The 13169-nt window shown below is 42.3% G+C and overlaps 1 protein-coding gene across 4 annotated transcripts in view; it reads left to right on the top strand.

The window, feature by feature from the left end:
- Nucleotides 1–13169, top strand: part of MYPN (myopalladin) — a 117912-nt gene that overhangs the window by 65862 nt on the left and 38881 nt on the right. For all 4 annotated transcript variants that reach the window (XM_087702514.1, XM_087702515.1, XM_087702517.1 and 1 more), the window contains 3 exons: nucleotides 1901–1924; nucleotides 7853–7969; nucleotides 12273–12642. In XM_087702514.1, the coding sequence (XP_087558640.1) occupies nucleotides 1901–1924; nucleotides 7853–7969; nucleotides 12273–12642 (511 nt within the window). The remainder of the gene's footprint in view (nucleotides 1–1900; nucleotides 1925–7852; nucleotides 7970–12272; nucleotides 12643–13169) is intronic.

Here is a 13169-nt window from a genome sequence, read left to right as displayed (position 1 = left end):
TTGTTCCTGACAAATGACACCAGCACTTCCTTACATCTCAGTCCCCAGGCACTCTCCTCCCTCATAGCCAGCTCAGTCTGCTTTGTTCTTCCCTTCTCTCTTCTCTCCGTGCTCTAGGATCAGGAGATGGTGGTCCTTGCTCTTCACCTGAGCTCTGTCTCTCCTGCTCCTCCCTGTCTGCAAGCCTTTCTAATCCTGAAAAACCTTGCCCGGACTGACTCTGCCCTTCCCCAGTTTCTTCCAAGGCCAATTGAGCCATCCTCATGATCTCTGTTGGCTCTTGTTCCAGCTCATCTTCCTCCACAAATTCGGACTCCGACAGGGGCATGAATCCAGCATTTCTGGATTCAGTTGTTAAGTGAATCACTGCAGTTGATAAGTTAGTAACGCAGTTGTTAAGTGAATCCCCATTGGACACAGCAGCGGTCATAAATATGAACTAGTTGCCAAGCATCTGAATTTTAATCACATGACCACGGGGATGCTGGAAAGGTCATAACTGTGAAAAATGGTCATATGTCACTTTTTTCAGTGCCGCTGTAACTTTGAATGGTTGCTAAATGAACGGTTGTAAGTCGAGGACTACCTGTACTGTAGCATTAAAGTGGGTTTTCTGCTGCATGTGACTGACAAGGAAATATTTGTAAATAAATTCTGTGAAAACTGCATTTTTAAAGTACTATTATCTCGTGCACTATAGAAATAGTTGTAATAATTGGGACTGCTATTGGTCTCAAAGCACATCAGATGCACTCATGTTAATATTGTCTGCATGTTACAGATCAAAGTGATAAAGCAGGGAGAAGAATGATTTGAAGCAGCTTCAAACCATCATATCTGGTTATACCATATGAACAATACAACTACTTGCATTGTATACAAAAACTGATGCAACTGAGAAAATTTAGTCTGGAAACTCAGTTCAGTTTTCCATAGCTATAAACAGTCCAGCATAGACTTTCATGGACAATATTCTGTAGAGAACAGCAAATAACTTTTTGATGAATTGGTAATTTTCTAGATTGTTACCCTTTTGCCCACCCAGGGTAAAACATTTAAACTCTGCCCCTAAAACTTGAAGCAAGTTCAGGTTTAGGTTTCACCAACAGAGAAAAGAAATGAAATTAAAATATTGTGGAGATAACTACCATATGTATATTCTGGATTATCATAGTAAAGACAGTGAAACAGGAGTTCATAGTTAAAGATCAGCAATAAACAGCAATGTATTGTAGAATATAATGCCTTGTTGTGTAAGATACTGCACTATACCGTGTTTCCCCCATAATAAGGCAGGGTCTTATTTTCTTTGGACCCCCGAAATAAGCACTTGGCCTTATTTTCAGGGAAGTCTTATTATTTTTGAGGTACAGGAGGCAGTGAGCGTAGTCACCTCATGGCTGCTGCTGTGTTGCAATATTTTCAGGGAGGGCTTATTTTCAGGGAAACAGGGTAGTAGACAACAAGGCATAATCTTAAACCACTACAAATTCATACAAGCCAATGTTATTTCTAATAACCAACTTCTTCAAAGACCAGAGCATTCTTATGGGATGGATGGCTGGGAGTCTAGCTTGTGACAGAGGTCTTTGGGCAGAGTCAGGAGCAATAGGACTTGACCCTGGTTCTCCACTGTGATTGGATCTGGGTTTTTGATTCTGACTCCTCCTTTTTCTCCTCTTCCTCCTTCTCCTCTTTAAAATGAGTCAAAGATTAGGAACAGGACCAAAAATAATTGTATTATTCCAGCAGTTTAAAGATCCATCTATCTGGATTTAAAGAAGCTTAAGTGATGCAAATTGTCCTCCAAATATATAGTTTTTCATGCAAAACTTTGAAAGAATATGATGTATGTTAAAATAAATACAGAATTAAGTATTGTTTTTTTCTTTTTTATTAGAACCTCGCTCCATGGCTGAACCGGGTAAGTATATTTATCCCAGTGCACCTGCTTACTAAATTACTTCACTCTTACAGACGTGTTGCTGTGATTAAAAACAAGCAAGCAGGTTCCCCCCACCCCCCAAAAATGTATTATTGCAGTTCCTGCTTCCCACACACTGAGGTATTCTCGTCAGTATGTCCCATATGCATAAAGCAAAGAGACTATATTGTTCAGGCAGGCTATATTAGAAAAGTTGATTCTGTTCCAAACATATAAAAAGGGACAGGACTTCAGTCACACAACTGCAGTGGTCACCTTGAGTGCTTTGACTCTACCTGCAATTATCCATGGACATGAACTTCTTCCATAATATGAAGCTAAATTATTTATTAGTGTATTGAAATCTGGAAGAAGACTTCTGCTCATGTTTGCCATTAGATATAGGGGATAAGGCCACTGCTCTTTTCTCTGACTTAAAGTTCTTGACTACAAGAAGTATTTATTTTTTATTTCATTTATTATTATTTGTCAAGCATGTATAAGATAACAGATATAAGTATAAACATGATTATGAATACATGAAATGGATAATAAATGGAGATAATTAGGACAGGGATCGTAGGCACTTTGGTGCACTTACGCATGCCTCTTACAGACCTCTCAGGAATGGGGTGAGGTCGACAGTAGACAGTCTAAGGTTAAAGTTGTGGGGGTTGGGGAAGAAACCACAGAATTTGGTAGTGCATTCCAGACTTTGACCACTCTGTTGCTGAAGTCATATTTTTTGCAATGAAGTTTGGAGCGGTTTATCTTAAGTTTGTATCTATTGTGTGCTTGTGTATTATTGTGGTTGAAGCTGAAGTAGTCATTGACAGGTAGGACTTTGTAGCAGATAATTTTGTGTACTACACCTAGGTCAGACTGAAGGTGGCGCAGTTCTAAGTTGTCTAAGCCCAAAACTTCAAGCCTGGTGGCATAAGGTATTCTGTTGTGAGCAGAGGAGTGGAGGACTCTTCTTGTGAAATATCTCTGGACTCGCTCAATTGTGTTAATGTCTAATATGCAGTGCGGGTTCCAGACAGATGAGCTGTATTCGAGAATTGGTCTAGCAAATGTTTTGTATACTCTAGTCAGCAGTACAATATTACCAGAGAAGAAGCTATGCAAGATTAGGTTAACAACTCTTAATACTATTTGGCAAAGCGCACGTGCAGTGAACCAATACCAACCAGTTCAGGAACCCACCCCGATTGTGAAATATTCCATTCAACTTCACCTGAATACAAACTACAAAATAACAAGGTTGGAAAGAAGTTGGAAGGGAGCTTGAAGGTATTCTAGTCCAATCCAGAGTTACCCTGAGTCTACTCTACCCAGAGTTACCCTATGGTAAGATGGATGGCTAATAAATGGGTTAAGATGGGTGATAAATAAATAAGCCTCATGCCCAAGCAGGAGGCCCAATTGTCCAATCTCTTCTAAAAACCGCCAGTGATGGAACCCTCACAAGTTCAGGACTCAAGTTGTTCCACTTGATAATTGTTCTCACTGTCAGAAAACTTCTTCTTAATTCTAGGTTGTATCTTCCTTTCATAAGCTTACATCCATTCCAATTCCCAGCATTCATTCTGGTCCTGACCTCAGGTGCTTTAGAGAATAGGTTCACACACACACACACAATCTGTGAAAAAAGCAAAAAGTGCACAAATAACAACAGAAACATTTACATACCTACTCTGAAAAAGTCCCACTGATTTTAATAGGACTTATTTCCAGGTCATTCTAAATAAAATTCTAAGTTAAGAATATAGCATGATGCTTTCATTTGCTAATGAGGCCCACTTAATTGAAAGGAGCCTATTCTCTGTGAGATCGGAACATCATTAGGACTGAAAGCTTGGAAAGATGACTAACACTGACCTTGAAGAGATTCAGTGGGTGGAATTATGCTTCCATTCTTCATCTTCACTGGATGGTCCTTATTTCAAAACTGGGACTTCTGCTCTTTTCCAGCCTTCATGTGAATGAAACAGACCTTATTATGTCCCTTACTTTCTTGGAAGTCAAATGTACACCAGATGATGTTGGATTGTACTATATTTATCCAACTTGCCAGTGGAAGTGTATTGTCACACCTCAACCTGTGCCAATTTTTTTTCTCTCTTAACCCTCACTGCTCCACATTGCTCTCAGTCATGAAACATGAGAGAATCGCTTCAGGCATTCCAGGTCCGAAATTGGAGAAGGCCACATCAGGAATTCTCCCTCCAAGGGGGAACCCTGACTGTGACTATTTTTTCAGTGACTTCAGGACCAAAACAGTGGATCTGAGTCAGTGCTAGATGAAAGGGCACAAGGAACCTCATCCAGGGACCGTGGAGTAGCGACGCCATGATTAAGGCACATGAGGTGTGTCCTTCAAATGGCTTTGGAAGAACAAAAGCACATTTGTCTGTACCTTTTGTGGGAGAGCTTTTTGTGGCTGGGCATGAATAGCCAGCTCCTCGCTAGCTGATAGTCTGCCCACTTGCTAGAACTCATCCTTACAATTTCCCTTTCCTTCTAAAGTGCATGGGTTGCCCTTTCCCTGAACAGTTGAGCAGATTTGGTTCCTGTGGAACTCAAAACCCTTCGTGGTGGTGGTAGAGTCTATAGGACAGTGATGATTAGCCTTTTTGACACTGAGTGCCAAAACTGGAGGGTGTGCGTGCTCCAAAGCACCAGGACCCGGAAGAGAGCAGCTGGCTGGTGCGCATGAGCGCAGCAGCTAACTGCTCTTCTGGGTTCAGGCACATGCATGCATGCCGGCCAGTTACTCTCTTCTGGGTTCCGCATGCATATGCATGCTGGCCAGCTGGTCTTCACATGAAGACCAGCTGGCCAGCATGCATGCGTGCTGGAACCCAGAGGAGAGCAGCTGGCCAGTGCGCACTGGACTAGCTGTCTAGCATGCAAGCGTACAACGGAAGCTGGAAGAGCAACTGGTGATGGTGTGTGTGCCCATCACGGCTATAGGGTATGGTCAAAAAACTCCAGATGATGGCCACACTTGTCCAATTAAAACTCTCATTTTTATGTGCATCATCAGGGCCACCATCTGAATTTTTTGACCTCACCCTATGACTGCCCCTATTTAGTGGGACACTCATGTAGTGGTCATCGTCTTTGGCAACTGTGTAAAACTCAGGGTGATTCTTTTCTATACAAAATTTTCACCACGTTAGTCAAATCTACCAAAGGGATGGGGTTACAAAAATTCCAGCAATTAAATTACATTCAGTTTGGAGCCAATATCTCCCAATAAACAGGAGGAGAACATAGGGGGACTTTTTTACTTTGTTTCTCACAGCTTCTCTATGAACTAGAGAAAACTTGTTAATGAAGAATGTCCCCTGTTGATATGGTGATATCCAGAATTGTAATCACTTGGGAAAATGACTCTTACAATAATTTTAAATATCTCTACTCGTGGTCACTGCTTGATGATAACAAGGAAACACCCAGAAATCCTTAATCTTTGTTCATACTTTGTTCATATATACACCCAGATATTGCTTTATGTAAACATATTTGTATATCAGTAATTTCATGACATCAGTAGATGCTATACACTAAATAAATGAATAAAATCTAAGTATTTGCTCCTCATGTTATCATACTAAGAAAGAGAGGCTAAATGTGTTGTACAGGTCTTTAATCCCATATGTTTTTTTAAACTTCAAACCCTAGTTTATCTTCAGATCAGTTAGGGAAGTTATGCAAGGGAAGAAAATAGGCTATTCTGTCAGTCTTTCCCAAAACTGTAACCCAGTGAAGGAGAGAAATCTCCCTTTTGTTTTCTCTATAATCACAAATGAGTTGTACTGAGCAGGAGTGACTGTCCCCCAAGTCATCCTGCTGATTTCATGCCTAAAACAGGACTTGAATTCACAATTTCTGATTTCTAATCCAGCATCTTTTTGTCTCAGTTGCTAACAAATGTTACCAGCTTTGGGTTCTATGCATTTTAGAGAATCATGCAATGTTTTGATGAAAGTGTACTTCCAAGTGTCCCAAAATCACCCAATGTACTTCCATAGCTGAGGACACAGCTAGGTGGGGGTGGGAGGCATTGTTTTGCAGTGGTTCTCTTCCTACCTCTCGGACAGGTCGCAGTCGGTGTTAGTTGGAGGGCAGAGATCGACCCCTAGGCCCCTAACATATGGGGTGCCACAGGGTTCGGTCTTATCCCCCCTACTATTCAACATCTACATGAAACCGCTGGGCGAGATCATTCGGAGGCACGGGATAAGATACCATCAATACGCGGACGATACCCAGCTGTATCTGTCCGCCCCGTGCCAACTCAATGAAGCGGTGGATGTGATGAGCCGAGGCCTTGAAGCCGTTAGGGACTGGATGAGGGCTAACAAACTGGTACTCAACCCAGATAAGACCGAGTGGCTGTTGTGTTTCCCTCCCAATAATTTGGCAAGTGTTCCATCACTCAGGCTGGGGGGGTCAAACACTATACCCCTCAGACAGGGTTCGCAACTTGGGAGTCCTCCTGGACCCACAGCTGACCTTTGATCACCTCCTGTCGGCTGTGACCAGGGGGGCATTTGCCCAGGTTCGCCTGGTGCACCAGTTGCGACCCTACCTGAACCGGGAGGCTCTCACAACAGTCACTCGTGCCCTTGTGACCTCAAGGCTGGAATACTGCAACGTGCTCTACATGGGGCTGCCCTTGAAGAGCATCCGGCGACTTCAGCTAGTCCAAAATGCAGCCGCGCGAGCGATTGTGGGTGCACCTCGGTTCACCCACATAACACCTATCCTCCGCGAGCTGCGCTGGCTACCTGTTGATCTCCAGGTGCGCTTCAAGGTGCTACTTACCACCCATAAAGCCCTTCATGGTAGTGGATCTGGGTACTTGAGAGACCGCCTCCTGCCAATCACCTCCTCGCGACCAATTAGATCACACAGATTAGGCCTCCTCCGAATTCCATCTGCCAGTCAGTGTCGACTGGCGACTACGCGGAGGAGAGCCTTCTCGGTAGTAGTTCCGACCCTTTGGAACGATCTCCCTGTGGAGATCCGTACCCTCACCACCCTCCAGACCTTCTGCACAGCCCTTAAGATCTGGCTATCCCGTCAGGCCTGGGGTTAGATTGTAATCCGTCCCCTCCCGAATGATGAATGTTGTGTTCTATTTTTAATTATGTATTGTTTTATGTCTCACTGTTTGTATTCCCCTCCCCATGAATTGTAAGCCGCCCTGAGTCCCCCCAGGGAAAAGGGCGGCCTATAAATAAACTTTCCAATTCCAATTCCAATTCCACACCAGAATCTGGATGTCCCCACTCTATGTCTGAGTGGGGACATCCAAGTTCTGGTCACTCTTTCTCAACCCAACCTACCCCATGGGATTGGTATGGGCAGTGGTGGGATCCAACCGGTCAAAAAACTGGTTCACTGAGTGCTCTCTTCGCTCACACATGCACCAAACGCACGCTACATGCGTGCAGTAGATTTGAAAACAGCTCAAAAATTTACCTTCTACTGCCCCAGTGAGTAAAACAGCTGAGGCAAGGCAATCCGCTCTGCCATGCCTATCAGGCGGGCTTCAAACAAAGGAAATATAGGTCAGTACAGCACAGGGGCGGTCGGGCAGGCCCACCTGATTGCCAGAGAGAACCGGTTCGCTCTCAGCTGATCGTCAGAGCTACCGGTTTGCCCGAACCGGTCCAAACCACCTGAATGCCACCCCTGGGTATGGGAGAAAAATACAAGGAGGGAGCTTTAGGTAAGCTGTTTTGAGCTTCTGTGCAAAAGGTGAGACCTGTTGGAATGTAATTCGTATCATTTCAATACACTGTCTGGAAATTGTGGCATGAACTATCTAGAGATCATGCTATGATATGGTTGACTGAAGGGTTATTTCATGCTTTATGAAAAACCTCTAACTTTCTTAACAATGGTTTTCAGAGGAGATCTGCACTTTGGTCATCGCTGAAGTCTTTTCAGAAGATTCAGGAAGTTTTACATGCACGGCGAGCAATAAATATGGGACCGTCTCCAGCTCAGCTCATCTAATTGTTAAAGGTAAGGCTTTAATGTAAGCAACTTAATCAGACGTTCAGTTTTATTAAGTTTTTTTTATTGTTGCATTATAGCAATAGCACTTAGACTTACATACTGCTTCATAGTGCTTTTTTACAGCCCTCTCTAAGCGGTTTACAGAGTCAGCCTATTGCCCCAACAATCTGGGTCCTCATTTTGCCCACCTTGGAAGGATAGACGTCTGAGTCAACCTTGAGCCTGGTGAGATTTGAACTGCCAAATTGCAGGCAGCCAGCAGTCAGGAGAAGTAGCCTGCAGTACTGCACTCTAACCATTGCGCCACCTCGACTCTTTATTATTTTATTTTAATAGTTTTAAAAGTAGCTTAGTGTAATCAGGCACTGATCCTGGTTCCAAAAGACACCACTTTTCCTTGTTTCCACACATCCTGAAACGCTGGGGACCAATTTAAGGACCCATCTCTTCAGCAATGCTATCTGATGGGCCAAGGAAGCAGGCCTTCTTTCTCATGGCATCTGTCCCCTGGAACAACATCCCCACAGATGTTCAACCATCCCCAATACCCTTTAAACAGGCCTTGAAGACCTGGCTTTTCCAGATCCTGGGCTGGGATGCATCTCATCCTGGACTCAGCTATTTTAGGTTTGTTTATGGTATAATATGCCTGTCCCCCCATGTTAGGATTTTCAAAAATGTATTCTGGGTTTGTTTTTAAATTTGTGTGGTAGCCATGGTTACCGCTGATTTGGGCAGCTTCTGAAATATAAATAAACAAATCCATTTTAACAGCCTTGTTTAATTGTTTCCTTATATTTTAATCATTTTATAATGTCTAGGAAGGGAAGGAGGGAGGAAGTTCTAGATTTCAGAAGAACTTTAGTCAACCATATATGACTCCCTGGTTATTTATTTTTGACATTTTGGTTCTTTCTGATTAGAAGTTACACTACATTGCCAAAAGTATTCGCTCACAACTGAATCTCATTATTTGGATGGGTGAGCGAATACTTTTGGCAATATAGTGTATTTAGTGGAAGTTTTATTACAAACTAGCTGATAACCCACCGTTGTCCATATATTTATTTATAAGGAGAAAATGTCTGGACCAAACGTAATTTCTAATGTTGGAATTTCCCCCTTACCAGAGGCAGCCCCCTTGTGGAGTACTGTGAAGCTGTTACTATGGCAATTCCACTGTTTAGTAGAGGCCATTTTACAGCAGTACAGTAGAACAAAACACACACATCCCGGGGTGTTAGGGATGTCTTACCCCCACAGTATTTGTTTCCGGAGAGTAAATCATCTGTGTACCAAGTTTGGTTGAAATTGCTCAAGGTGTTCCAGAGTTATGCTGGAACATACACACAGTCATTTAGATAGATAGATAGATAGATAGATAGATAGATAGATAGATAGATAGATAGATAGGTAGGTAGGTAGGTAGGTAGGTAGGTAGGTAGGTAGGTAGGTAGGTAGGTAGGTAGGTAGGTAGATAGATAGATAGATAGATAGATAGATAGATAGATAGATAGATAGATAGATAGATAGATAGATAGATAACTGATTATAGTCCAACAAGAGTTAGCCAATTACTAAAATAAAGGAAATAAACAGGAATATTTGTTTCAGTGAAAGTTCAGATTTTAAGCCAGGTGAAGTTTACAATTTAGACACTGTCTAAAAATAAAGATTACAAACTGACTCTTGAGTTCTCCCTTCACACTAAGTCATTCTTTATTAAACCATGTTTACATGCTGTGCTAAGCTATAAAACCATTTTTTAAAATAAATCATAAAGTCTGGAACTAAAATAAACCCAATCAACACCAAACATACCATCCTGTGGTTTAGTGTGAATCAAGTTACTAAGTCATTAGTACGTGTTGCCAATATCAAATCATCCCTGACATTCTGGGATATAGAAACAGTGCCTCTCTGCCTTTCCTTCCATTTCAGAAAAGGTTGACCCTAACTCAGATTTCAGTAAATGTTTCCAGAACTGTGGAAACTGTTTTGCAGAAAGAGGTTTGTGCAAATAGGGAAGAATGGTTGACCCCAAAATTGCAGCAGCACGAAACAAAAGAAAATAGGTCAACACTAAACCGATTGATTAAAACACTGGTCATTATCCATATTTCCATGGAATTCTTTTGTCTTTTTTTGGTTGGAGAGAGAATAAGGGATCCACCTATTTTTCTTTCAATTAGGATAAACAACTTTGATTTATGTTTCACTCGTTTCCCAGATAGCGTCAATAGGATTAGGGAGCTACAGAGAGATTAACTAACTATAGATGCTCTCAGTCTATTGTTTCCAACAACGATCCTACTTTCTAAGGAGTCAGAGTATTTCAGTTCTCGCTGATTATTCAATTTGTATCCATCTTCTGATCTAATTTATATATTTGGGTCACAGATGGCACTGGAGGAAAAAAAATGAGTGGAGGGGAAAAATGCTCCCCAACCACAATCTGTCAAAACAGTTGCTCCATCAGCAGCAATTAGAGGTACCTGCTAGACTGTTTTCTCCAATTAAAAAATTGCAGAAGAAATCATGTATTTGTGAAAGAGCCATTAGGGAAAAAAATGTGCATGGAAAATGCAAATAAACCATAGTTACTTTTAGAAAAAAACTTTTAGAAAATTACATACAAATGCTTTAAATTAGGAAAAGTTGCAATCAATCAATGGGTAGGCATGATATAATGGATAACTTTTTTTAAAAAAATATTTAAATAAAGAGGTCAAATGAAAATTGGCAAGATCAATAGGGGTTTCCTCTATATTGACCTAGGGGCAACAACACATGTTAAAAAAAAAGATGGGACTTCAGTCACACCATCATAGATGTCATCTTGACTTTTTTTCTCCTCTGTGGATGCCCTTGGATCAATTTAATATTCTTATCTGTGCCCAAAATGTACATTTTTGTTTGCATAATCACCCAACAATATTTATTTTTGTCTGTTGCTATTGATATGTTTAAACATAATAATACAAGGAGACAGATCTTGGGGCCCACATGTTCAGTGGTGAAATTCAATTTTTTACTACCGGTTCTGTGGGCATGGCTTAGTGGGCGTGGAAGGGGAAGGATACTGCAAAATCTCCATTCCCACCCCATTCTCGGGCCAGCCAGAGGTGGCATTTGCTGATTCTCCAAACTACTCAAAATTTCTGCTACCGGTTCTCTGAACTACTCAAAACCTCCGCTACCGGTTGTCCAGAACCTGCTGGATTTCATCCCTGCCTATGTTACATGCTGTTCTGCAAACTGCACCAGCTGCCATTCTGCTTCTGAGGACAATTCAAGGTGTTGGTTATCACCTTTAAAGCCCTTCAGGACATAGGCCCAGGTTATAAACCCCCCATGGAATTAGACTGCCCTACCTGTGCTGGCAGAAGGGGCATACTTGCCAACCCTTTCAGCCAAGGAATTTCAGCTGGGGAAGTCCAGAATAAGAGCCTTTCCTGGCATGGGTCAAAAGGCCTTGAAAACATGACTGTTCTGACCTAGGCTTCCCCAGCATCACAAAGCTGGGTCCTCGTCCCGATAAATCCCTTTCATTTAATTTACAGTGAATTTCTCTCCAGCAAAGTCTTTCCTCTCCCACAGTCTTTCAAGATAGTTCACAATTACCAACCTTTATCAGGCTTGGAGAATGGCCAGGCTGATATCTTTAAGATGTCGCAATACTTGGCAAGAATGCAGGAGTGAACTAATTGTCTCTTGCAAACTCCCCTCCCCTTTCGCTCCTCTTTAATTCCCTGTGGGAGGGGCCATTCACCATCCACCTATGGCCTTACACCCAAGTCGACCCTTGTTCCTTAGCTGTTCCCTTCGCCTGGCAACTCTGCGCATGTGCACACTGGGAACAGGCTCCAGCTGTTCTTCTGCCCTACTGATGTCCGACTCCAAAGGCAGCTGATAACTGCTAGACGGCCCTGGCCCCATCTCTGCCTCCAATGCAGAGCCCTCATCAGGGCCTTCCCCAGACTCCAAGAGTGACCCAGGTTCCTTCTCAACAATCTCCTCTTGTGGGCCAAAACAATGTCTGCCAACTAGCCTAGGTCCCTAATGGGGCTGTGGCATGTTGGCGGTGGCTAATGGAGTAGATAACACCTCACCTCCTCCACGTGTGCACTTTGCCCCCTCCCTCTCCATTGTGCTTACTTTTATCTTAATTGATTTTTTAAATTTAAGATCTTTATTGTTTTAATGTTTTATACTGCATGTTATTCAATGTCTGTAAGCTGCATAGAATCACCTTCGGCAAGATGGACAATTTGGATAAATACATAAATAAGCAATACTTCTCTTGTAGGGCCTGTGGACCAGACAAGTAATGCTGCTCTTCATACCATAAGTTCTCTCAGTCTAGTGGCTTCTGAACACCAGCCTTTGGCGCCTACCCCTTCTCTTTCATTGGTAGATAACCCCACAAAACCTAAATTGGAAAGCGTTCTGGTAAATCACAATGAGCCCCGATCAAGTTCCAAAATTGGCCTTCGTGTGCACTTTAAACTCCCTGAAGATGAGAAGGGAAGTGAAACGTCATCAGAAGATGGAAGCGGACCTAAAAATCAAGCCAGACCAAACAGTTTTCCAAATAAAATCAACGGACAGGCTTTTAAACTTCAGGAGCCCTCTTCACCCTCCAAAGAGCCACCCCCTGTCCTGGCTAAACCTAAACTGTAAGTAAGAAAATACTGGTTGGTACATATATAGTGCTGGAGGGACATCCCATTATAAGTTCAGTTTATCTCTAGTTACTTCATACAATGAATATATCATTGGGCACCTGGGGAGGGGGGAGGAGAGAGATAGATTATTACTCTTTGTTTCCTAACTTCTTCACTATCTTTGTACATTTGAAGTCAATCAGAACGCAGAGTAATAGAGAAGTTACTTGTGAATGAATACTTAAGCATCAAGCTTGCAGCAAGTGAAGTGTATCGTCAATCTGGAAATATTATTTTGCTATAGAACAGGGATGTCCAGCGTTGGCAACTTTAAGACCTGTGGACTTCAACTCTTGGAATTTGAGAATTGAGTTGAAGCCCATAGGTCTTAAAGTTCTCAAGGTTGCACATCCCTGGTGTAGAACAATATTAGGTCTCCAGATTCTTTGGTAATACCCAAAGAATAAAGAATACCTACAAAGGAAAAGCTAGGGTGCTTCTGGTGAAGTTTTCTTGTGACTGCCTCTAAAAAAATCAGT

Source organism: Thamnophis sirtalis, unplaced genomic scaffold, assembly GCF_051295495.1.
Source record: "Thamnophis sirtalis isolate CommonGarterSnake01/CBP01778 unplaced genomic scaffold, rThaSir2_p1.2 scaffold_15, whole genome shotgun sequence".
Taxonomy (NCBI): Eukaryota; Metazoa; Chordata; class Lepidosauria; order Squamata; family Natricidae; genus Thamnophis; species Thamnophis sirtalis.
The sequence above is the reverse complement of the archived record's forward strand: the minus strand, read 5'-3'. Positions and strand labels throughout refer to the sequence as shown.